At 38.3% G+C, this 27767-nt stretch overlaps 1 protein-coding gene across 2 annotated transcripts; it reads right to left on the minus strand.

The window, feature by feature from the left end:
• Positions 1-26308, minus strand: NCF4 (neutrophil cytosolic factor 4). Of its 2 annotated transcripts, none has more exons than XM_021269885.4 (10): positions 26022-26308; positions 8292-8376; positions 6749-6902; positions 6390-6460; positions 5433-5560; positions 4395-4452; positions 2688-2786; positions 1801-1931; positions 1645-1710; positions 1-884 (listed from the first exon to the last, which is right to left on the minus strand). In XM_021269885.4, exons 1-10 carry the CDS (start codon positions 26051-26053, stop codon positions 656-658), a joined length of 1053 nt encoding a protein of 350 aa, XP_021125560.2. In that variant the 5' UTR covers positions 26054-26308; the 3' UTR covers positions 1-655. The 2 variants fall into 2 exon arrangements, with proteins under 2 accessions (XP_021125560.2, XP_005016050.2); XM_005015993.6 differs by lacking the exon at positions 26022-26308 and adding an exon at positions 10117-10577.
• Positions 26309-27767: the final 1459 nt, after the last annotated feature.

A 27767-nucleotide genomic window follows, 5' to 3' on the forward strand; every position in this document is an offset into this window, starting at 1 on the left:
TAAAATAAACACATACGCAACTTTATTTGTTGAAGAATTCAACACAGCAATTTCTTGTTCATTCTGTTTTGCAGTGAGGTGTTAGAAAGCAGGAGAAAAGAGGCAGAGAATAAATTACTATTTGGATAGGGATCACAGAAATTATCCCAAAATATGGAAGCAAATAGACTGTACAATTACAAGAAGTCTGAGAAGTCTGTAAGTAGCACTGAAAATGTACTAGATTTGATTCACAGAATTCAAAATATTGGCCAGTGGAAAGAAGAAAGCAAAAGTGGGCTGTAATTTCTTCACTGAAATTAAAAACAAGTTTTCTTGATGCCTCCAAAACAAACTCTCTCTGTCCAGTCAGACTCTCATGAGACAGAAATAATTACTGCATTCATTAGCAATGACACACAAGTATTCATACCAGCAAGTGAAAAGAAAGTGATGGTGGTCTGAAGGAAAAAAAAAGAAAAAGAAAAAAAAAAAAAAAGCTTATGAAGACATTCTAGGCAAGGAATTGGCTCTGGGAACAAGGATGGCTGAAAGATAATATACTACTGTTACTCTTTTCAAGCTCACTTCAAAGTCTTGCTAAAGGAAACTGTCTGCTGAGAAGAATTACTGAAGGACAACATAGCTACCTGCAGGAACTTCTACTCTACAGCAGTCATGTTGCTCTAACTGTGTGAATAGCACCCATTTCTGGACTTGTGTTGTAGACACTGAAGTCATCTTTGTGAGTGATGTGCAACTTCCAAGGGAACATATGCTTCTCAGAGGGCTTGTTCCTGCTCTGAGACACCATGAGCTCAATGTCCTGATCGGAGAGCAGCCGGATCAGATCGCCATCAAGGTCCCGGTAATTCAGAACAATGTCATCTTGGTCAAACTCCCGCCTGGTAGAAGAAAAATTCATTGATCCCAAAATCAAGGAATGCCTGGGAGGTGACGCCTGATGAACAATATACTGGCAATCTAATTAATTCTGCTAAAAGTCACATTAAGCCTTGGGTGTTTTGGCATTCTTGATACAGCTAGTACCAGAAATCATACAGCTGCATTCATGCTGTGTTGTATTTAAGCTAAGAAGCCTGTCAGAACTATCTTCAGTAACTCCATACACATAGCGTAATTACTCTGTATGATAAAATCCCCATGTATACAAGTTCACTATAGTTACTCCCCAATTTTGCCTACTTATGGTTGCCTTTTTTGAGGGGAGCGTAGGTTAAGAAATGGAAAAATACTGACACAGGTGTTCTATTACTACTATTTGATGTTCTAACGTTTTGATGTTCAACACTAGCTCAATCTAATTCAACACTAGTTTAACAGGTGTTATAAGATGCTGTCCTGCATCCTGAAGAAGTGTATTAGACAAAAGTTCCTTGCTTGGGAGCATGGTTCTGATCTTAGAACAAGAAATAGAAATTTCTATGCAGCACAACTGAGTTGGAAGTATATAGCATACGGTACTTGCTGACAATCCCAGACGGCTCTTGGCAAAGACAAATTACAAATTCTTTAGAACGCTTCAGAAGTGTTTCACATTCAAAACAGGGTGATGGCCAAGTAGAATGTACAAAAGCTAGGACTGAAAGGAACTTGAAAAATGTTTAAATGATATTAAATGTACAACTACCTGCTTGCACTTACCTTATCAATTCCATGAGATCGTTGAATAATGGAATGCTGCTCAGATCCTCTTCCACTGAGATATCCCTGTAACAAGAACAAATCTAATCATGGCATATCATGGATAGAGAACTACTGGCATGTCTTCAGCAGTAACCTGGAAGACTATTTTATTACCTGATAGTGCTTACTGTCTCATCATGGTAATAACAGCGTACTTTATTCACTGTGTCTTCCTGCTGTGGTAAATCTTTTATGATTTTCACAAAAGCACATGGGAAAATCCCAGTGGTATCATTAACTGTTCCCTGGAAAGACAGGAAGGGTTGGAATGAAGAATGCCACACCATTTTGGCCACAAATTATACGTTCTGGAATTCAATTAATTTCCATGGAAACAACAGTATTTTTATTTATTTATTTTTGTTGTATGCAAGAATATAAAGGCTATGGAAGTGACCTGATGTCACCTCCATAGAAAGATTATACAATTGTGTAGCCAAATAAATACAAGGCATAGGAGTGAAACTGTGTGTAAAAAATGAAAGTCAGATGGTTACTAAGAAAGGCTGTGGTGTGTGAGCAAGCAGAGATATCATATCAGCAAACACACAGTATGTTTTCCTCATCCTTTTTCAGAACACTGCTGCATTTCCTATGCTCTCTGTAATCAGGCTGACGTGTGTTGTGGTATGAAGCATGAAGTATGCAGCAACTCACCCTGAGGCAAGAAACCAATTAATCACTGAAATGGAGTTTCCATCTCCTTTCTGAGGCTTTTTGTTTTTGTGTTCTAATCACTTCTAAAGAATTCAGAAACATTCCAGTGCAAGCAAATGCAAAAGAAAACTGAAGTCTAACAGGCAGGAAGTTTGTAAGCTAAAACCATCATGGAATGAAACAACTTCAAGTTTGGAGTCAAGGATTTATTCCTGACAGTGACACCTGATTGTGATACAGTCTCCTCTTGAAAGAAGGAGAAAGGTCCCAAGGATTAGGATAGCCCTTCCTGCTCATGTATTTCAAGGTATGTAAATAATTCAGTACCACTATCACAGTCTTACCTCCAACCAGTCTTTGTTTACTCTGCTGAGAAGATAGATCAAGTCTCCCTTCTTAAAGCTGAGCTCTAGTTTATTGGTTCCAGAAAAATCAAATAGTGCCTATGGAGAACAGCAACACAAATTATTAATTCATAGAATTATAAATGTGAATCTTTCTTTCTATTTTGTTCTTGAGATGCACGGAGTATAAACCAGCAAGATAATATGCACTTTGTCATCACAGATTTATTTCTGGGGTAAGGTCATATACATGACTGGAGTCTACAGTTCTCACAATTTCTTTTCCTACTCAGCACAAACAAAATTGCTTTGTGGTAGTAGTGAAAGCAGTAGGATAAGCATGGCTCTGAAAGGGCTACACCTAGTAGTGGCAAGACATAGAGCACCAGAGAAATAAAGACATTGAAAACATGTAAGAGCAAGTAAGCCAAGAGAGCTGAAGACAACTGGCAACTTGAAAACATGACAACTTGAACTCCTGAGAATTGAAAAAATGTGTATTATTTCTGGTTGCAGTGTTACAGCTTTCTGATTTGCTGCAAAATGCCACAAAGAGCCGCAAGTCTAACTGCTCTTTTTACATCTAGTGTTCAGGCCCGTGCGCTGAACTGAGCGCTTTGGGGAAGTCTGGGAAACTCGTGCGTAGTTAAAATGGAACTTAGGTGCCCCCTTCAGGAAAATAAATAAATAAATAAATAAATATTAATAATAATGAAATGGAGGTAAGCGCATACAACCACCTTAACAAGATGTTCTTGAAAAATTAAAATTGCTGAGTTATCAAAAACATTCCCCCCATTGTCCATCAGGAACACAGCAACCATTTGAATGCTCTTATAAAAGCAAAAATGAAAAGCTGTTCCTTATCGTTCTGTGTTGCGATGGCTCTTTTGGTCTTGTCAATGCCAAATTTCAGAGCCTAGTAGGGCTCTCTTTATAGCTCTCCTAGTTAAAAAAAAAAAAAAAAAAAACAGCTATCAAGCAAGTAGTTCGTATGTCTATTTAATAGCCCTTTCAAAAACCTTTCTTTCATCTACAGAAAAGTTTTGGTGGGTAGATTAAATATTAACAAAAGAATACATAAAACCCAAGAGATATGCCTGATCCAAGAGCTGCTATCATCAGTGTAAAAACAAAACAACATCAAGGCAAATGCATGTTGTTTATTAACTTTACATGAAAATGTCATGTGTTCCAGAAAGTGAGCCTATGCTCAGACAAGTGTAGTGGTTACAAGGCAGTTCCACATGCTTAATAGAAATACAATTTACAGCAAAAGACGGTTATAGGTACTTTTCAGTAGAATCCTTATGTTACAGAAATTACTAAGATGCCTCACCTGCAGAGCTTTAATACATGTGCTAAAGTCAATGAGACTGAAGCTTCTGCTTGCTTTAAATTTACTTTATGGGTATCACTATGTATATGTCGACCATTTGGCAGTGAGTTGTACATGTCTTTCAATTTTGAACCTCCTGTCATTCTGACTTCACAATGACTCCTTCTTATTCATTTAAGGAGGAACAGAACACTTCTTTCCATCCCTTATTTCATTCCCTATTGTGAAAGACAATTGGTTTCCTGTGCTGATTTCACTTTCCCTTTCTTCCCCAAGCTCTAATTAGAAAAGACATCTTGATCAAAGAGATACCAGAGCTAAACAGAATTTTCTCTCCTACCCTGTGACAGGTTGTGCAGAATACTCACCTCAGCCCGAGGAGTTGCCATCCGGTCCAAAACAGGCAGTTCGGGTAAAATGCTTTTACTAAAGACGAAGACAACAGGGAGGTATATTTGTCTTTCTAGTCATCAGAAATACTACATGATCAGCATTCACGTTTTCATTATATACAAGGCAGGCAAGCCTCAGATCACTGGAGGATCACTGCATGAGTGTGTGCAGCCTTGAAGTAAATAGATATGGATGCAACAGCATTGCCCTAGTTCTCTGTTTCAGTGCAGAGCAGCAGCAATCTGATGATGTCTGCTGCTGAGAACAGATGCAATTTTCAATACAGCCAGTATGCCTCTTCCACAGCGTTGCTCAGTCCCTTTACTCTACCTTCTGGGCATTTCTGTTTCTAGCATTTATGGCGCTCTGTTCAAAATCTGCCATCATATATACACCCAGGAATGCATGCACACATGCAGGTTTTGCACAGCTTGTGATAACTGAAAAGGAATCATGTCCATCTTTGATGTGCTGAAAGGAGAATTAATTTCTCTGAAGGGTAATGAAGTAAAACATCTACTTAGCAGAGAGGTGCCAGTGCTGGTATGTAGGATAGGCCCTTGTTTACACAAAGGACAGGAACAAATTAAATATTCAGTTTCATTTAGTGTCTGAACCAGATCTCATTGATTCAGTGCCAAAACTCATGTTGACTTTAGTGATGCAAGCCTGTGTCCTTAAGTTTGGCTTGCATATTCTTCAGATTATAATAGATATTACCATTCAAGGATTATCAACAGATAGAGTTAAAGAGCATTTTTTTAAAAAAAGCAGGCCATAATTCCTCAATTTGGAATTTTCCTTTTGATGCAAATACCAACTACGCTTTAAAAATTTTAGATTTTTGTAAGCAAGAAATAGCATGTTTTCACTCTCCCCCAGAGATGCTCATATTAGGATTTCATGGATTCACTCGGGAAACACAGTAGTGATTGTCAGCTCTCTTTTCTCACAAAACTGGACAGCATCTCTTACATCAAGCAATGCTGAAAAAAAACATGTCAATCGCTTACACTCGGCGTGTCCGTGGGCGAAGCCGTCTCAATCTTCTAGGCACCTGTTCACTATCAAAATCTGAGTGGTAGAAGAACAGCCGTACCTCTTCATCCATCAACACCCAAGCGGGTAGGCAGAGTAGGTTCTGTGCCAAGAGCAAGTAGGAAACAGAGTAATCACAGTGGGAAAGATCAATTCTCTATTTATTTACAAGTACCAAATATGCATCTTTGACCTACAGGATCATGAAGGATATTCATTACTGCCAGAAATCTCCCTCCTCTCCCTTCTCACTCAGCAGGACAAGGCTGAACAGCTGACAGTTTCTCCTGTTTACTCTTGGAGTTGGCCAATGTATCACTTCACTCTTTGTGCGCCTGATTTACTGCAGGAGTAAATTATTCCTGGCGTTTCCCTTCAGAACATGAATGACTGTGGAAAGAGGGCAATCTTAAGTACTGGAAGACTTGACCTGTGCTTCAGACCATTACTGATTTAACATCAGGGTTTCAGTTAACCCCTGCACACAAATAATTTCTCTCCTTGATGTTGCTGGCTGTCTTCACCGTGGAGCAGGTAAATTCAGAAGTCCATCCTGCTTTGCTAGTCTCTTAGGTGCACTTTCCAAACTCCGTATTCCACATTTACTTAACTCCTTATTCACACAACACTCTAAGATTCACCATTTTCTCACACGTCTTGGTTTTGTTTGTTTGTAAGGCTATCTATCCGAACACGAAGGCAGGGAGTCAGCCTTTGTGAACACTGTACTCCAGAAGATCCCTACAGTCTGAACAATCTGGCGACTAGGACTGCAGATTGTCCCACAGTGCGGACACTGTGTCTTCCAGAAAAATGGTACAGAGAGAAGCATGTACCTAGGACTACGTCAGTAATGTCTCTCTCAGCTGATTGCAAGGGGTGATTTTCTACAGTGCTCAGTGCAATCTCTACCCCCAGGAAGGAAGCTTTACCTTCATGTAGACATTTAGGATAGGAATCCTGCTCTCTGCGATTTCTTTTTTGGCCCCAACATAAACCTTCCCTGGAAAACAAGTGAAAGTTATTAAAGAAAAAATAACTGAGGCTATCACAGAAATGAGGCAATCAAGAGAAAGTAGGATCTCCAAGAAAATAGGTATTATCTAAAGGATTTTAGCTTTCTAAATGAATTTTACCACGCATGGAGCTTGATTTCTCCAGCTTCCACTGCTGGGAACTAATTCCTGTCACAGCTAGAAATCCTGTGTACTTCCATACAATGCACTCCTCTTAAGGACAGCCTGGGACTGACAAAGCTATTAATCACATAGATTTGGTACTCGCAGCTTACCTGGCAATATGGGGAGTGTGCAGGTAAAAGGGCTGTTTTTGCTCTCTGCCCCATATCTCTCCTCTAGTTTGGTGTGCAGGGCATAGAACTGACGATAGCGTCGGAAAATCAGGTATCTGCCACCACTTTTAATCTTTACTTCGATGACAAACAACTGAAACAGAGAAGGGGGACTCAGGCTGACATTCAGACTTATAAATACTTACAAGACAAAAATGAGGCATACAGCAGGCACTGCTCCAGTGGTGGGAATGTTGTTTTAGGGGCAAAGTGAAAAGCAATGCTTCAGTTAAGCATCTGCACAGTCAAGTACTAGAAAATAACAAGTTAGCACCAGACAGTGTGGTATATGTATGGGTCCAGCTTTCCCACGGATCATGTCCCTGTGGCTGCTTTCTATTACCTGATCCTAAAAGAAAACCTGGAAGGACTAGATGTTACTTTGTGCTTACATACCTTCCCTCAGAGAGGGGCAAAACATATTAAGGAGGTAAATATAAATACTGCCATTTGAAATAGAATGAAGACACTAAAGAATCAAAGCCAATATTTCGTATAGTAAGATGCTTTGAACGTCCAAATCTATTGACGGAAGTCTAAATGTCTTTTTTTTTTCAGATTTTCAGATGAGAAAGCATTCATACTTCTCTTTGACTTTTAAGCACACAATTTCAGAAATTATGGTAAATGTAATATGACCAAAAGTAAAACCATATTAGTAATAATAATAATAATAATAATAATAATAATAATAATAACAACAATAACAATAACAACATAGTCCTTTCACTTCTAATGATCTCCCTCCAACCCTGATAGTATTTGTTATCTCTCACCAAAATTGCTTGGCCCTAAAGTAGCCCCTGATTTCCAGGCACTGAACTCTGAGTCATGTTGCAGCCACGTCCTTTGGAAACATAAAGGCAGAGCAACAAAACTTCACTACATTCCAAAGTAAAACCTGCATACTTCAGTGGGAAACTTTTATGAGCAAAGTCTCCAGCAAAAGAAGCATAGTCTGTAGAAGTTGGATTGAGCTGGGCTCATCCAAAACCCCTCTTCAGAAAATCTCATATTGCTTTTCCCTTCTATTCCCTTCCTGTGTGCTTTTCAATAACTCATTGTAAGATCTAAATATGATATCAAAGACACACTACCTTTTGTGGAAATGGCACCATCCTAACTTGACAGTACCATAGAAAAATTAAGCCAAGACCCTGCCCTTCTACCCTCTTTGAATTCATTTACCCACTCTCTTCACCAAGCTTATAGCTCTCTAACAGGAAATAAATCAGAAGTTAGTCAAGAATTTAGAAACCGAGCAATATTAGAGGACACCTCTGTCAGGTTTCACCAAGTAAAATAAATGTTTATACTAAGTTTGTGATAGACTAACCTCCATTTCAGAAAAGTTAAGCACTGAGAAGCTTTCAGCATGGAACTACTCATTACAAAAAGCAGCTGCACCAGTTTAACTGCATCTTGCTTCCCACAACCAAACCAGTTGAGAGCATATAAAGACAAGATAAGTCTCCTTTCTTACATAATAATTAGTAAAGCCTTTCTTTTCTTCTATATCTGCAATGTTAGCTGAAACAGGTACATCATCTGGAAGCTGGTCAAAATCACTGTGAAGCAAAAACAAAAGATTTAAGTTACTCATACTGTTAGCCTTTGGAGGTATCTATGCCATACATAACAAAGGTTAGGTGGCAACATCACGTTATCTAGTGTCAAAACCAAGAGAAACCCGTGGTGTCCTTCTCTTCCTTTGCAGGACGCTGAGTTCTGTAACTTCAGCACAAGTCAGCAAACTTCGTGGGAACTCAATGAGCCTGAAAAACAGCCCTACTGCTGCTGGGCTTGCTCGAGTAGCAGGACTACAAAACAAAAGCCTTTCCTGATATATGTGATCAACCATTTATGCATTCTTAATCCTTCCTACAGCATTTAATAGGCTTACAATTACAATTCAGCAGTACTGTTTTTTGTTCTTAAGATTTTTATATACCGTGAGTTATGCTGTTACTATTACTGCATTACATTAGGGAATAGAAAACAGATCTGAGAAAAGAGTTTGTTGTGTTACATGCTGTAGATACTGTCAGCATAAAGGCAATTCGTAAAAACATTATATTTTATGTGTAAAACGCATACAATATAGTTTGTAAATATAAAATAAGAAACAACAGAAGGATAAGCACAAACAGAAAAAAAATAAAAAATAAAAAGAAAGAAACAAAGATATAATACTGTTCTACATCATAACTAATGGTTCCTGCACCAGCTGTCAAAATGTTACCAAGTTTTCTTGTAAACTTCATGGTAAGGTAGACCTTAAAGTTGTTTTGGAAGAAGAAGGAGTAGCCTAGCAAATATTTAAAAGTAGACCTTCCAGCCACAGTAGATAACCTGAAAGAAGCACAAAGATACAAGTTTGGAAACGTCAAAAGTGCTTGGAGAAACACATGAAAGTGAGCAGGCTTAGAATGAGCTTTTCAGATTCTTAAAAGTGAATATGAACAGATTGCATCTGAAGGAAAAGAGAAGGAAGGATCCCTGAAGGAACACTGAAAGAGTAGCCATATGACCAGGCTCTTGTATTTCTTGTCCATATCATCCATGCAATAAAACAGCACGGATTGGCAGATGCTGTTTCCTCTGGGACCTCCTCCTTGGCACAATTTCTTTGACAAACAGAAGACATTCACCTTTGCTTCAATCTTATGCCATGTTAGAGTGCTACTTAGATTAACATTTAAGTAAAAAGGATTAAGAATGAGATAGAGAGAAAAAGAAACTGCAAAAAGGATCCCCTAAGGAATGCCAAGCTGAAGTAACATTACATTTTTATGATCCTACAAAAAAACACAGCAGTTGGCTTAATTTATTCTGCTGTAAGAATATCCCAAGCAGGGGTTTCCACAAAGTGTAGCCTATCAGAAGGGCTGATGTAATGATATAAAGTCTTGCAATCACTTGCTCTAGGAGGAGAATAGCATGAATCAGCACCACCCACAATACCCTAAATACCACCACTTACAGTGAAGAGGGATGTGGTTATGGAGATCAAGAAATACAACTAGTCATATCACAAACACTCCTAGCAGCACCAAAAAAAAACAGCGAGAGGGAATCTGTTGGCAGCCATAAAGAGGACAACGACTCATTATTGTCCTAGGTAGTAAATATTGCTCAGAAAAGATGAAAGAAAATCCACTCCAACTTAACAAATGTTCTGCTCCACACTAAGAAACCTAATAGTCTGGAAGCTATGATAAGAAGCAGCCTGTTAGAACCATCAAAATGAAATGCACAGATCGTAGCAGTTACATGGAGGCCTGTGGGAGGAGGGACAGACATATTACCTCTTTTCTCGCAGCTGTCGGGGAAGAGACATGCTTTTCAGCTTCCTAAATCCAGATGGCTAAGCTCTGTTCCTCTGCTTCTTAGGCAGTTCTTGACTGAATGGGATGAGCCTGGTCAAAGCATTTCTCCCTGTGTGAATCAAAACTCCTCTGCAAGGCCTCAGAGATCTTTTTTTCCGATCTTTCAGTGCCAGTTTCTTCTGTACTTCCCCTCCCCCAAGAAATTGAGGAAGTACTAAAGAAAAAAGTCATAGAGAAAGGCTGTTTTGTGATGTCTGTCATGTATCGGAACTGCCACAGTTGAGAAACCAAAAGTCCAACAAAAAGCAGAAACTGTGAGCCATTGTCTTCCCCTGCAGAGAAACACTTGCCTCTGGAAAGCCAGTATGAGTGGACTCAACAAATTCTGTTTTGCCGCAGCTTTAATGACTCTAAGTACACATCTACACTAACAGTGCTTGTAAGCTAGGATGAATACCTCTGATGCCTTCTTAAGCCTTTGTGATTCCCAAGGATCCTCCCTTCCATGGACCAAGAGTGAGGAGGTGAAGCTAAAGAATAAACTTTCATTAGGGAACAGAAAGGATGGTCAGGAAATTCAACCTTGTCAGTCACATGGGTACCAGGAAATCATGTACAAGAGGTTAAGAAGTGAGTTCTGAAGGATGTAACAATACAAGTAAAACATGAGTCCTTCAAAGAGCAGAGGTCTTCTCAGTTTCATATGCTCCAAACAATCCACATTTGCCACCCACAAAGACAAGGTAATGGTTCAGCCAAGGAGAATCCTAACTGCTCTGCCCTGTACTCAAAGGGTTGTGATATAGCACTTGTGTAACATCAGTTGAAAATCTTTCAAGAAGAATACAAAAGGGATAAAGTGACAAGAAAACCATCATTTCCTAACACTGTGGATAAGTTGCAGCATATCTCATCCGCTTTAGTCAAAAAGCTGTCATGTGCAGTATCTTTGCCTCCACATTTCCGTCTTTAACTCTCTTTCATTTTCATGTTTGGTACAGGTTTCATTCCTTCTCATCCTTCTGCTGTCAAGCACCAAAAAAAAAAAAAAATCTTATCTGAATGAAGCAAAAGTCAACTAGCATCCTTCACCATTTCTATTGACAATTGTAATAATCAAACTTAAGAGTAAACTTCATTTTACTGCATTTTAATGAAGAAAATTCTTCACCTATCTTGTTCCTATGGAGAGTGGAAGGCATTACAGAATTTGAGAGGGGGTATAGTGTCTCTTGATCAAAGGGAACAGAAGTCACAAATTTCTGTACTGTATTTTCTGAGTGATTTGCTACCCTGTGCTATCCATGAAGATTTAGCAGAGTAGTTTCAAGATGGTGATGTTGGATATAAGTATCTCCCTAGATCTTCACACTCCACTGTGTTTTTCATTTTCTTGATGAGGCCTGCTAAATGGGCAGTTCTCATGTAACCTGAAGGCAGACTCATTATTCTCTTTCCTTTGCCTTGAATGAGTGTGACCATAACAAAGTTTTCTAACTGCAATCTTCTTGCTTTCTCTTGACGTTTGGAAAGAAATAATACAATATTATAAAAGATTCACCAGAACTCTTCATCACAAGATCAATATATATGTACTCATGAAAATTCAGAGGGGCCCTCCTGGTGTGCAAAAAGATTGTGAAGGCACAAGAACCAGGTAAACTTTAACAGAAGAGAAAGGTGGGATTGATGCTTTTAAGATCACTATTTATATTAGATGGATATCATAGTTTTGATAAGAAAATCATAAAAAGGATATCCTAATCTTTTCAAATCTCTTGGAAGATAACCTAGATATGATGCAGATACATCTTTTAAGAGACAGTGCAAAAATATTTTCCCACTGTTTATTTCTCTTTCCAAGACATGGTTTTCAAAGAGCAGGTTGATAGACAACCTCATAGATAAATTGTCTATGCAACTGCTTTGCTGTAGGCTGAGTAAAAGAAAAATTGATTGAAGTTCTTCCATCACACTTCTGTTTACTAGAGACTGTAACCAGTAATAACACTGATCTGACAGAATAATGGTAAACTTGCTATGAAAGTTCCTGATTTTGCAAATATTTTCTTGTTTTGAACTAAAACAAGTCAAAGACCTTGTTTTCTGAATAAAGGCAGATTACCACCTCAGGAGACTGGATAGCTGATTTATCCATGTGTAAGAGGAAATATGTGCAAGAAATACTAATCAATTAATTAATTATGGGAGACTACTAAGAAAATCTTCAGATGACTGAATTACAAGCTTATGCTGACATCATTACATATATTTTTCCCAGTTCAGCACCTACTATATTATTTTGGCTGTGCATGTCTGTGAACTGTGGAATTGTGGTCTTCTGTCTGATGTACATGTTGTTAGAATATAATTCTGTAAGGATACATAAACACCTTGGAAATCCAAGATTATCACCCATAACCAAGCACCCAGAACAAGCATGGAATATGGGGAGGTAGTTCCAAATCACTAAAGATATGTGAACCACTAATCAAAGGAACATAGTAAAATTCCTCAGCTGAATTAATTCTGATGACAGCACTACATATCACGTCTATTAGAGCAGCAGCTACTGTATAATTTTGACTGTGCACACCAGTAAGCTCTAGAAAAATAACTTCTGTCTGATGTTCCCATTCCTAGAAAAGTACTGCATAATTACATTCAATCACTAGTCATAGAGTGAATTTGTTAAGTAACTGAATAAAATGAACAAGAATAATATTGCTAAAAGATGTCTAGTCTCATCACGTAACAATCTGTAAAGGAAAGTATATTGTACCAAACACTGCAAGGGAGCTGAACATCAAACAGAAACACAAGCAGCAGAGTTGGCTTGCACAACACTTTCATTAAACCTACTATTTTCAGAGGATATGTGGAATATTTGTTTCTATAGTACATGCAGCATTAGCTGTTGAATGCCTTTTCTTCTATGGTTGATTGATGCTGGGCTGTAACTGATCACACTGATTTGGGAAAAAGTGATTTGGATCTATATTCCATTTTCCATTCATATTACACACCTGTACAGATTTTGCTTTTATGGCTACCATCAGCTGTACTTCTGTACAGCTTTGATACACATTTACTACATTTTCAAATAGAGTCATGCTTAAACTCTGTATCATGATAGCACATTAATATTGAATTATGGCTCTACAAAACTTTTTTGTAAAAGTTACATAAAATAAGCTACTCGTGTCTGCCTTGTAATCTTCGTTGCTCTTTTGCAGGTATTGCTCAATCCATACCAGCTGAGTGCACAGATACTCTTCCTGTCACACTTTGAGTTGGGAGGGGAAAAAAAGCACAGGATTATGGATAAGTAAAACTTTGAAAATTTTCCTTGATTTAAAGCTGGATGTAGTTTCTGTGACTACTTGTTAAGGGTGAAAAGTAACTGGTAGGAATTTGCAAAAAAAGACTATGATTGTGTGCTGCTGACATAAACATGACTACATAATCTATCCTGAACTGGAAAAAAATTTAAAGGTCAGCATCTACCACTCTTCCCTGGCAGTGAACATAATCATGTCATTTATATAATAAATTAGTACTCAACATGAATAGGTTTTACAGAGCCAAAAATGAAAGAAACAGTAGCCTTCTTTTTAAATTGAATTTTTCTTGGAATAACAAATTAAATCCTATAATTAAATCTGTTCTTTGCACCTTAATTGCTTGAGTAAAACCACTCATGAAGGAATGAATATTGAAAGACAAAAAAATAACCCCCCCAAAATGAGTTTTTTGCTTAGTCTTTCTCAGCTAATTGCACTCAACAGTATCATTCTGTGTGTTGTTAATTCAGGGTGCTATAGCCAGATCTTCACAGCTTTTCTTATGCAGAGCAGTATCACATGTAATATTATGGTCTTCCTCTCTATGGAAAACAATTATGCCTTTACTATAAATATTTAAAAAGATGCAAGATTTCTCTTGGATATAGCATGATCACTTGAGATAAGAAGAAATTGACTAAGTCTTACCATAACAATAGTAACTTCTTCCTGAGCAATGTTTTTTTTTGCTCTTGCAGAGCTCAGGTGGATACTCATGCCCAAGACTAGGATAACGGAGAGAAATGGAAGCTCAGAAACAGCAACAGAACATTTCTTTAACCAGCTAGCATATGATTTCCAGGATAAAAGAGGCAAAGAAGGAAGAAAGAGGGCAGACACTGTCACTACTACTGTGTATGACAGTCGTGGGCTGGAGGTGGACCAATATGGAATAGTTAACTACCAACGTCAAAGCCTGGTAACCAGCTATTGCAGACACAGAAGCAGAATGGCTCCATTCGAGAAGCTCTGAAAGAATTACATGCCTACAGCCATTCCTCCAAAACCTTCAAACATAGTTCTAAGTGCACAGCAGCAGTGACCCTTTGTGGCAAGAGATTCTCTGTGTTTTAGACTCCTAATCTCTAGATAGTCAGAAATCTGTCAGTCACAGCTATTGCTATTCAAGGCAAAGAAATTTCTGCTTCATCTGTTTCACAAGTTCAAAGACCTGTCAAAATTACTCAAATTTTTTTTTTCACTGAACTTTCCCAAATCTCAAAACAGGGTTAGGATTTGCTAAAATTTGTGCAGAGCTACATTCAAACCATCCTACACAGTTCCTAATAATTTCCCCATCCATTTGATTAAATCCTGTGACCAAATCTCTCTGACTTAATTTAGAAACCTCAGATAAGTGTTTTTAGTTAAGTGGAAGTTCTCTGAATAGACAATGAAGAGAGACTGGCACCTCTGGTCAGTAAATCAGGCCTCAAGTGGGCCAACTCCACCTCTAAAGGTTGTATCTGTCTCCTTGGACTATACGTAAATTATAAAGTAGCTACATTCCTGATTTGGTCACCTCAGGTTCCTAAGGCTAGGAATATAAATCTGTGCCTTGCTGTGGACCTAGTTATTACTGGTATAGAGGTGCCTTCCCATTAGGGACTCAGTTATATTTGGATATGCACTTTTACACTGGTATAATTGTCTTTACCCTAGGGGAGTTGTACTACTTTAGCAACACTGATATAGTCAAAGAAGCACAATTTTCTGGTGCAGACATATCCAGTTTGCTTATTACAGAGAGTTTAAGGCTCATTTACTAATGATTCATAAACTGGGACAATATCCCCTAATAAAACCGGGGGGTAAGGGGGTTAGAGATTAAGATAGAAAGGTGAGTGGAAAACGCAGAGAAAATAAATATCAAAATGCTATGAATTTCAAAGTTCTGCTCTGCCAGTATTCCTCCTAGTGTACACTTACAGCTGCCTCACCTGCTGCCATTAACTCAGCCTTTATTCCTTGAAAGATAAACCCGCAGACTGAGCCCAGCAGTAACTGTACAAATAAGTAATCTGATCGCAAACCACCTGCCAGTCTGTCCATTTCTAGTGGAGAGTTTGTGTGTCTCACACCTCAACAGGCAGAAAGCTGCCTTGTAACATAAAGCTGGGTCTAAATAAGAGAGCTCTCAATTAACTGTGTTCAGTTCAGCCACTGGCTTGCTATGTGATTCCTTAATTCCTCAGCATTGCCATCTGCAAAATGGGGCTGACAATAATACTTTTTTTTTTTTTTTAGCATAGGGAGATAGTGAGGAAGAAAAAGGCTTAATAGAGCAATAACTCTTTGGGAAAGTCAGGTGAAAAGTGATAAATTACATCTATCATCCTTAGCAACCCACCTGCACTCAAAACTGCCTACAGTTCAAATTGAAAATATAAGAACATAAAAACATGCCAGTAATGTATGCTCTGATGCCAGGCATCAGAACTTATTCCCAATCCATTCCAAAAGAATATAGTTGCTAAACTATCACATATCTTAAACAGCAGAAGCCAATGGGCCTGCTCTACTACTGAAAAGGAGAACAAGAACATTAAATGAAGAACAGTTTTCTGCCCAAGAATGCTATCTAATCAGGGAATGCATCACCCTGGTTGTGGATTGCTTCAATAATCGGAGCCCAACAAAAGCAATGGGGGACTTTGAAGTTGTGATCACACAGTGATGTATTTCAGGATATTCCCTGTCCACACATAATCCCGCTCTTTCCTGCACCACAGGAAGGCACACATGAGGCTGTGCTGCAAAATACATCAGCTGACTGATCCAGCTGTTAAAACTCTTTTTAAACCACAGAACGATTTCCCAGCCCAGCTCACAGTACAGACATCAATATAGAGAACAAATGGGGAAGAATGCATCAAACCAGCATTGCTGCCAGATAACTCTGTCTTATGAAAACACACTCTGAGTACAGAGTGGATGTGGATGTGTACACGTACATCTCCAAACAATCAGGCAAGTGTACACTTATGTCTCTTGGCAATTCATCTCTACATAAAGACGGCAATGCAGTCTCCAACACATGTGCTTCAGGGCAACCTAGGACTGGCACAGCAAGGATTTTCCTGGTTTTATGATGTAAGGAAGGAGCCAAAACACACCCTTAGCCATGACCTTTTCTGTAATAGTTTTTCTGAATGACATATCTGCTACTAAGTTAGTATCTGAAGAATCCAGTCCTTGAATAGCTGTCTCTCTGCTTTAGTCCCTTTGCCCTGTCTGCCAGCCCTTTACTTAATTTTCCAGACTTCACTACAAACAGCTCGTGGAATCCACTATAAAATTTGAATGTAATGCCACCACAGTATGTTTCTCACTGGGAATCAGACAACAGAAGCGTGGAAAGGAGGGCAGAAAACTTTATGTCAATAGCACTTCCTCATGACTAAAGGGGGATTTCCTTGTGAACAGACACAAGGAAGACATTTTCAGATAAAAGGAGAAAGAGCAAGTGAAAGGGGGGAAAGGATGGGAAAAAAAAAAAAAAAAAAAAAAAAAAAAAAAAAAAAAGCTATCTTATTACTAAGACATAAAATACATTTCCTATCTAAACAACTTTGTTCCAAGCTAGCTGGTTAGGACACCCTCAGATATGTCTGCTGCAAACCAGTCAGAAGTGGAGGGGGATTGATGTCCTGTTCCAGTTCGTTCCGTTCCACCTCTCGCCTCTGAGTTCTGCTGAATGTGACATTTTTCCCTGGCGCCTAATACACAGAACTCTGCTGCTAATTTTATGCACAGAGCTCTCATGCTGTGTAATTTGAGGCCAGAGTCTCCTCCAACAGCCTGCCAGCCAGAGTACGCACCCTCCAACATTGCTTCTGCTGCAGAGAAATGGGGAAAGGCAGGTGGAAACGAGCCAAACAAGCAACAAGCTCCTAAACTTCTCAGAGGTGTTTAGCTGATTTTTGGCTCCCAGATCTACCAGGGATCTTTCTTCAGCTCTCCCTGTGTTGTTTGTCAACAGTCTAGTCCAGTGGATCTGACAGCAGTTACAAAGATTCACTGAACTCAAGGCTCTCACTTCTCCCCTTTTTTCCCATATAGATTCTGTCTGGCTGCTGTAATACTACATCAGGCTGCTGGCCACAAGGCGTATTTAATACTACAATGATACAGAAGAAGAAGCGATTACTGTAAGATCATAATCAGGTTTTAAAAGTGAAGCTGGTATCTCTTTTTCTGCACCTTATTTGATATCTCTGCATCTCAAAGACAAATTCTCTACTATACAAGGCTCTAACAAAATGAGAATGGTCAAATAACCTTTAAAACCTGGCCTGGTCATACTCAAAAGGGGATTGTACTGGATGTGTTCCTGTTAACAGACTAGAAAAGCATCTGTGCCAGATACCCCTCCATGCTTCCAGCTAACTGGACCAACTTTTGCTGGAGCTATTTAGTGGAATTATCACCTCCCACAGCAGAGAAAGTATTGAATTAGACACATTTTCAATACTACTTACTTCTACCCTGGTGCTGATAGTGCCAGAAGGAGAATACCCCATACCACTGTCTTCTCCCAGCTGCATTTTTTCCTTTCTCTTGACTGTATCAACCAATAGACACCAAAGGGAACTACAGGTTAGAAAGAACAAAGAAACTAAAAAGCTAAGCTAAAAAAAAAAAAAAAAAAAAAAAAAAAAAGCCATCCTTGATAACAGTTATATCAATAACTTCACTGAAAACACTTTTTGCCAGAACAAAATTAATTCCATTGTGTAAAGACTTCTTTGGATGGCATGATATCATCCTCACTAATGTTTCTCCTGGTATAATTACATTGAACAGCAGTATTAACTACAGACCTGGTTTTAAGAAGTTAAAAAAAAAAAATCTCAGACCTGTACAGCAGATCTGCACAGCAAGTGCTATTATAGCCCAGAGATCTAGCTCTAGCTGAGACAAAATAAAATCTTTCTTGAGAATTTTAGAAGAATTGAGATATTTACTGGTGTTCAGCTGCAATAGAACATAATGAGCTTTGATGTCCAGACAATTTTCTTTGCAGTTCCTCTCAGCATGAAATATGTGCCTACGTAGAGAGAACAAAGGAGGAAAGACCAGGAAGAGAAACATAATCCTTTATTCCGTATCTACAATGTGAGATAAACAAAAGATAAGGCAAAGAAGTAATCTAATTCCTTATATTATTCTAGTATAGTTGTCACGCTCACTGAAGAAAAAGAGGAAAGATACAGGCAATGGAAAGTGGGCAGAAAGAGGAACATAAATTAGTAAAGGGAATAAATTGGGATGTGTAAGAACAACCAAAGGTAAGGAAGGATTGGGAAGAATCCATCCGTCCTCTGAAGACACGCATTGCATTTCCAAACTTGACCCACATGTGTCTGACTATCTAATTTATGAGAGACATGAAGCTGACCAGCCAGCAGGCTGGCCATAAATTACTTCTCTTAGATAAGACAGGATGATTTACATTAGGAGAGAGGAAGAGAAGACTAAGGAGTAAGAACCATGCCCCTTGCCCTCTTTCTTTGGCCACTGCCTGAGATATACTCTGTTGGCCTCTAAAAATCTGCAGGTATCCTGAGGTGATTATACTTCTTGCCAAGACCTGTCTGTTATAAAAACTAATAGATCAGAGCCTTTTTCTACTGCCTGACAGCATGGATGCATGGAGCAACTACACTTTCAGCTCCATGTTACCAGCAATTTTGCTGACCAGGCTTTGCTCAAGTCCTTTCATTTTCCTCTTCTTTCATATACCTTTCTTGCTTATCTTATTTCTCTCCGTACATGCACTTTTTTTTTCTTGTTTTATTTTATTATTCTCTGTATAGAAATTTTATTGAGAGACCTAACAGGCATCAGAACTCCAATCTGCACGGTCTGCTGCAAATAGAGTGCAAGACCATCTCTGCCCCAAAGAGAGAATCTAAAACCAGTTTTGAAATGTATTCTTATTCTGTTGCTTTTGATCTGCTTGTTTCCATTCTTCTTACTGTTCTCCATTTTGATTTCTCACATGTTCTTTATGTACCTTACTGGAGAAAGACTATTTCTTTACTAAGAAAAGTATTAAGTATTTCTTTACTAAGAAAAGTACTAAGAGGAGTACTGTTAGAGAAAAAGAATCATTATGAGGGCATTTGGCTAGCTGACAAAAAAAAGGATTTGCCAGGACCAGGGGATGTTAAAGGCTGCATGGACTGTACCTGTAGGAAATGCCTGCACTTCTGTTTGTTGGGTTTAGCATTTTCCTGAGGTATTAAGATCTATATCTTGTTTCTTACCTGACTTTTGATTAAAACACTTTTTTTTTTCAGTATCCACTTGATATACTGGAGGGCAGGGCTGCCACTCAGAAGGCCCTTGGCAAGCTAGAGAAATAGGCCAACAGTAAAATCATGAAATTCAGCAAATGTAAAGTTTTGCACCTAGGTTAGAAGGAGTGTGGGGATGGGTTGGCTAAGTAGCCAAAATAGGACCTGGAAGGTCCTGGTGGAGAACAAACTGAACATGAGTAGGTCATGAGAAATTAATTTTCTTCTCTAGTAAATGCTTATAGTGCTCTCCTGGAATACTATTGCTAGTTTTCAAGCCCCCAAAATAACAGAAATATTGACAACCTGAACAGAAAGCTGCTTGAAACTAGAGGAGGAGGGGAAGATAGCCACCATGAAAATGAACAGTGACTAAACTTAGGCACTGCACAAGCACTAGACCTGCACTAGTTTTATTAGCAATAAATGTATTTCTTCAGTTATTCTTTTGTCTTAGAAGTTTGGTTCACATTTCTTTATTCCTGTTAGTGCTGAGGCCCTTAGAGCTTAAGATACTTAATGTAAAAAATAAAATAATTTATATAAACTTAGTATGTCTGTCCATATATCTGGCATGATGAAAAAAAAAGGATAAAGAAAAATTTATACAACTTGAAATTGAACTCTTACAGCCATTGACTAGCAACCAAGCAGAAAGGCTGCAGAGTTTTACACATATAACTGGTTCAGACAACAAGAATCAGATAAGGTTAACACTTTCACCATATAACTAAATACATCTAATTAGTATTTCAGAGACATCATTTGAAACTTTGGTATAATTTTGTTCTCAGCTGCAGAACCCACTGTTCACACGTTTGAATGGCAGACATAATACTTACCAGTCCACCTATGTCATGATGTAACTATATTAAGAGTTTATGAACATCAGAAAATTTTACACGGAAAAATATTTAGTTTCTCCCACTCTTGAATTCCTCTCTTGATTCCTCAAAGCAAACCTGTAATCCTGCTCTGAATACTTTCTTTCCAATAGTTCCTTAATTCATATGTTGTAGAAAAAAAATGAATTCAGAATGCATTTGCCTGCTTTGGCAATATAGTTCACATACTTACTCCTTCTGATGATTGTCTTATGCTTCAAAGCCTACCAGATTTAGCGAGGCTAACACCAGATACTCTACTTTTACATATAATCCTTTTTCAAATCTCAATAAACTCTTTGTTGAAATAATAGCCATCCAGCTGCTAAACCCACAAGATAATTAAACGTTGTGTGAAGGGACATTTCTTTTTTTTTCAGCAGATTTAATTTTTATCAAATGATTACTCCATCTTAATTTAAATAATAATTATTCAAATGCTTTTTTTTTAACCTCTTCTCACCTAAGTCCTTTCCTGAGCCCTAGGACAATGGAACAACTTGAAATGTAACTGATATAGCAAAAGAAGGGGGGTAGGCAAGAAATGGTTACTGAAGATTCTCATTTAGGCCATAGATCTGGCTTCAGAGGGACTATTCATAGTTGAAAAGTAAAACATATGCATAAGGCTGTGAAAGATCACAGTGTCTTTGGCACAAGAGTTATTTCTTGCTATGAGATATGTAAGTGCAATACTTACGAAAGGCCCTAGTTACAGCTGAATCTACAAAAACTGAGGTAGTATAAAAACAAATGAGAAAGAAGTATCTAGGAAAAGAAACATCTGGTCTTTTATAATAAATCTATCCTTCAAATAAATATCTGACTTTGTTTTCTTGGATTGATTTAGTCTGAGTCTGCATTTTTGACTGTATATGTAAAATTCTGGTCAAAACATCTACTTTACTATCCACAGACTGTGTTAAGAAGATGAGGTAGTTATGGTTAAGAATTCACGTTTGAATTAATGCTGCCACACAAGTGCAAAGACCTTATCTTAAACATGACAGTCTACACAAAAGATGTAACAGGCAAAAGAATTTAACAATTTAACAACGGATATTTTTTTTCCCACTTTTTTTTTTCTTTTTTTTTTTCCTGCAGTAGCAAATTATCTAGAACTACAGAAGAATATTTGCTACATGCTATTGATCCAATCAGGATATCCCTTGGCTTTTCAAAAGAAACAGCTCTCTTAGATATTTACACCTTTGGATTTCTTCCTCCAAGCATCTGTATCTGCAAAAATCCCTTCTCTCCATAAAATGAACTACTTATTTCTGTAAGCTGTTACTGTATGGTGTGCCACCATTTTAAGGGAGACTCTTAGCAGATGTTTTTGTTTTGCTTTCTCATTCTCAGGCTCCTTTTAAGGAGCTATTAGACTTTTGGGTTCCCTAATCCCCCAACTAAATTTATCAGCAGTTGATTGCAGCCAAGAGTTAAGCTAAATTAAACTTTGAAATCTCTGTACAATGTATCAGATGCACTTCTGGTAGGGGAGGTGGAACAGAAAGCTCCGAATGTTCTACTTACGAAGAGACATGAGAACCATGTTTTTCTCTCATCATTTCTTGAAGCTTCCTCAGATTTTTCAAGATCACCATAATTTCCCTGATTTTATAAAAGCAAGAAATGAATTACTGAAACAACTTGTCATTTACCTCTGTATCAGGTGTGTGCATGTCACACGTGCCTAAATTTTTGCAGATGTACACATTTTCCTCTACAAGTGTGTACTTCGTATATCAAAAAGGTATGTGTACACGCTTAGGTTAAGGCTGCATGCATGCTTGAGACATTTGTTACAACCCATACATGCGGTGAATATGTATTTATCTGTGTGTGTGTTTATGTGTCTGTTCCCAGTCCTTGTCCTCACCCAATCAATCATTCCCTTGCTTGTTCTCTTACTCATACTCTGAAGTATTTATCAGAACCGATACCCCGCCTGCTCTCTTTCCTGCTCTTATGATGAATAGGAAAATACAGTCTTAAATAATTTGCATGTCAACATCAATACTTGGTTAGTTTTCATGACAAGACATCACATTCCCCTATTACTGCAGAACTTTTCACTTCTATGGTACTTTCAGCAAAAGTGGGACTATTAAGTATCCTTGCAAGAACAAAATCCAACAAAACATAGAAAGGGACAAAAGGACTTGCTCTTTCTAAGAAAATAAAAAAGTATATAGAAAAAAAATGAATGCTTAAGAGGAATTAGCATAAGACAGTGATTTTTCACCTCTAAGACTAATTGTGATCTAAACTGCCAGTAATTTTCATAAGTCACCAGTATCTAACAAGAGATCAGTACCAACATAGACTGATAGTCTCAATCAAATTCATAACAAAGTGTTCCTCTCTCCACAAAGTAATTATTCAGTGCTACTAATTGATCCCTATCTCACTGCAATTTCTGTAAAAATCTCTAGAAGTCTAGAAGAGAGGCCTGGTCAAGTCTCCACTAAAAACACCATAAAGAGTTCCAGTGACAACTGTGGAAGACGGCTCAAGTCCAAAAAAGACATTTGAATAGATACTACAGCTCTTTAGATGTAAAAGCAATTCTTGCACACCAAGTAATAGTATACTGATGCAATAAAGACAAACTTCATATCTAAAAACTTCATAGCATTTACTCTGAGGATACATCAAAGATTTGTTTCCAAAATCATTTGTCTATCATTTTCATCAGTTTTTTTTTTCAGCAGAGAAAGTGTGTGTGAGAAGTGTGATTTCTGCTGTCTGTATCCCCATAGCTACTAGAAACAGCTAGAAAGGGAATTGGGCACATCACAGCATACAAAATGTCAGGTTAACAAATTCCATCACAACAGCTCAGAAACAGACGCTAGCTTTCTCCCACCTTCGTCCTCCCATATCACTAAAAGAACGAAAAAAAAGAGAAGTCAACAACAGAAAACTAGCCAAAGCCACGTAAGGGGACCAAATATGTCCTTCAGAAACATAAACCCCTCTAAAAATAGAGAACAGCTATGCAAGTCACTTGTTTTTACTCATAGCAGTAATAAAAGGTCCTTGTAAGGGATTCGCACAAGCTCTGTGCTGTTACAGTAGCATCTGGTCTCCCCATTGCTGGAGAGAAATGGTGAAGAGGATTTAGAGCGTGTGTAACCTGAGAGAGAAATCATCTGTCATTCCCTCACAGGGCATTAGCAAACTTTCTCTCTCCTGAGATAAAGAAGAGTCACTTTCCTTCCCCTGCTTCTTGAGATTACAGCTTTAAGCTTTTTTATACTATACATGCTTATGACTAATGTTAATGGTTAGAAAAAAAAATCCAGCTCTATTAAGAAAAGGCAAGGGAAGCCCCATCGAAAAGAAACCATATTCTGTGTGGTACACAGGGTGAACTTGGTAGCAGAGAAGAAGTTGAGTAGCAAACAGATCCTCTCTGTGAAAGAGGATACCCTTCGTCCACCCAAGTGAAACTTGATGGGCTGTACTTTTCATGATAAAGAGCCAAAGCAACAAAGAAAGTAAAGGATGCTTCATTATTGAAGATACTGTCAGAAGAAAGGATGGAACATGCAATTCCTTGCATGAGACCACTATACTGTGTTGTTTCATGCAATCAGTTAATCTGTTGGAGTTTCTGTTTTCTGCCCTTTAACAGGAGAAAGTGTTAGAAAAATAAATCCAAGACAGTCAAACAACAGTAAAGGAAGATATGGAGGTACACTAGCTCAGAGATCAGCGGGGTTTTCAGTATGACCTGCTACTTCCTTTTTTCTTTCCCAGAGTAGGGGGGAGAAATGTCAACAGAAGTGCAGAAAAATAGCAGAGATGATACATTTCAAAGAGGCAAAATGCTGCCAAACAGCACATCACTTTTATCTTGCAAGCCTCTGCTTGATCCAAAAGCAAGATATTAATGATCCCTTTACTGAAAATATCTCACTCTTCTTCGACACAACAGCTTCTGTGTCCCACTGAGATCAAAACTCAAAGGGCCTAGGAGCTACTGCCTGTTACAAATGGCTGTGAAAACACCACAACACAAGCTAAAAGCTCTGTTGTATATCAGTCAAGTCTGTACCGCATGCTACATTTGATGCTCCACTTCTAGATTACTTTTTTTTTTTTTCCCTAAACATGGAAGACTAACGTTGTGAAAGGTGAGGTGCAAGAAGGCCTAGCAATAATTTATATAAGTGATGGCCACCATGAACCACTTTTGGAAAAAAAAATACTAACATTAAAGAACAAAATATGTGCCCATAATGAGCATCAATTCAGATGTGGAGAATACCAAAAAAAACAGGCAATGTGAGTTTTTATAACATAGTTTAGTCCAGTAATTTTTTTTTCAAATACTATTTTAAATCAAGGAGATAAACTTTTTTGCATCATCTAGGAAAAAATGAAATCCCCCCACATAAGATTATGAACAAGGTGATGAAATTATTAGCAAAAGAAATGTCTAAAAAAGAATTGTAAGAAGTTGTGGTGCACTGGTAATGGCAGGGAAGATGCCATTAACCTCTAGGAATATGCTGGTGAGCCTTTCTTTGATAAATTTTCTTCTGAGAAGACAGAGGACGTTACAAAAGATAAACTCAAATTTTCAGTTTGAAATATAACCAAGGGAATCCCAGATTCAGCAGAAGAGAATGCTGCTGGATCAGTAACACCAGTGCAGGTCCATTCATGTGAGAAGTTTAGGACAGGTAGTAAAACCAGAGATTTTCTTCCTGCAGTCTTCCCCTTAGGCAACCTAAAGAGATAGAGAAAGTATAGAAGAATTGTGTGTCTGAGTCTGATTCAATCTGCAAACTACATGGAGATATTTCTTCAGTGCCAGTAAGTTTGTTTTGTGTGCATCTGTATATTAACAACTGAAGTGGGATTGCTGAATTCATTTCAGCAGGGTGACTAGAACAATATTACAGAATAATTACTTTTATTTACTGATATTCTCCTTGGCTGGATTGAAATCATGACCTAAAGCTGAGAAGATATCCCATTTACCAATTCTGTAAATGGAAGAATTGTTTTTCTAATGAAATATTGACAATAAACAAACAGCTGACTCAACTGTGCTCCTTTTCTGATGTTAGTTATAGACTTTCTTAGCCAGCACTTTCCACTTGAGAGGTTGGCAGGGAAAGCCCAAACTTGCCATTTAAGCATCACTGCTATGGAATTATTTCTACTCAGTTTACCCAGAAATATACAAATCCTTTACAAATTTCTGACTTTTAAATACATCTCACTGTGCACTAATAACTCTGAAACAAATTATAAAAGCATGAGAGAAAAACAAAAACAAACACCAACAAAAACCAGCAGATTCATTAGAAAATAACTAACAAAATTTGGCTTACCACAGGATTCCAATTGCTAAAAGTGAAGTCATATTTCCCCCAAAAGCTGTTTACCCTGATCTAAATGCTTTGACTGCTCTCCTACCAGCAGCCTATTATAAATGGGAATAAGTAATGAAGCCATCTTTCTGCTGTGCTACTTTTCCTAGAATATAACCCCTGTGGTAATAATTACATGGGCTTATCCATCCCAGTGTGAACAACACCAGTGTCAATTATGACAAATGTCTGATACCCACGAGTGTCTTGTAAAGAAAACCAACTGTTTCCATTCTCTTAACCTGGGGTCAGGGTTTCCCACTGGGACTAACAGCTTTTTTTCCTGCTGTAAATATCCATTTGAGAGTTGCTAGAAGGTGTTACGATGCACAGACCTGCTCTTTCAGCACCAGCTTTTTCTTGTTTGGTAATCTGAGCCTAGCTCTCATTGGGGGTTTACATAGAAACACCCATCACTGGTTTTTATTTGCATTATCTCCTTTGGGTGATACAGCTCATGACATCTCACTTTCTTTTCCACATCATTTGCAGTACAAGCTATGGATTTCCCAAAACTCAATGGTGGCATGGACTATTAGTGACCTACTTCTAGCCTCTGGGGTGTCTATTGTAGCCATTTGCTATTTTCAGCTTTTGAGCCAATTATCAGAGGAGTCATGTAAAAACAGAACCACTAAACCTGAATCCTAGGAGTACAAACTTCTATCAGGCAAACCAAAGAACAGTCCATTGCAAGGACTATTAAGAAGTAATAGAAGCTAAAAAAAGCTTGAAGCACTCTGATATGCTACATCTGGCAGGACAAAGTGATAATTAGTATACAAAACAACTGGCATTTTCAATCACAGAGTAGTATCATAAAATATATGTGTACCTGAACAGGTATGCTCATATGCAGCCTAAAGAACACGGATAAGAAGCAAAAAGCAGCATATAAGCAAAAAGTCACAGTAAAAAAGGACTGAAGTTTCCTGGTTTTTTATTAGGAAGCAAACATTTTTTTCCTATGGATACTGTCATTCTTTTATCTGATGTATTTCTCACATACATATTTCCACCTGAACCTTCCACTTTTCACACAAGTGGTTGTCATAAACTACACCAAGGAAAATAAGTTACGAACGAAGGGAAGGGAAGGGAAGGGAAGGGAAGGGAAGGGAAGGGAAGGGAAGGGAAGGGAAGGGAAGGGAAGGGAAGGGAAGGGAAGGGAAGGGAAGGGAAGGGAAGGGAAGGGAAGGGAAGGGAAGGGAAGGGAAGGGAAGGGAAGGGAAGGGAAGGGAAGGGAAGGGAAGGGAAGGGAAGGGAAGGGAAGGGAAGGGAAGGGAAGGGAAGGGAAGGGAAGGGAAGGGAAGGGATTCCTCTAGCCCAGAATTGTGTCCCTAACCATGAACATATACAAAAACCTTTGGAACAATGTAAGCAAAAGGCAAACACATTATGAAACTTTTCCCTAATTCTATTCCAAATCCCAAACACATTTGCTCGGGAACTTCCCAGGCTGGATGTGGCCTATATAAGATTGGTAACCTTCACTGGAGCTCTCTTCCACAAATCTGACTATCCCCCTCTTCAACACATTAAAGCTCTCAGCACCACAGAATCCTTGGCAAACAGTTTGCCAGAATACATTTAATAGGTGCTACATCCTTTACTGTGTATATGCATCCTTTGAAAAAGTTGCAAGTTGTACTCACCAATATGAAAGGTTTAGTGTTCCTTTTTCCAGGAGAGGTTTGCCTTAAAATT

This window comes from Anas platyrhynchos, chromosome 1 (genome assembly GCF_047663525.1).
Source record: "Anas platyrhynchos isolate ZD024472 breed Pekin duck chromosome 1, IASCAAS_PekinDuck_T2T, whole genome shotgun sequence".
NCBI classification, from domain to species: domain Eukaryota; kingdom Metazoa; phylum Chordata; class Aves; order Anseriformes; family Anatidae; genus Anas; species Anas platyrhynchos.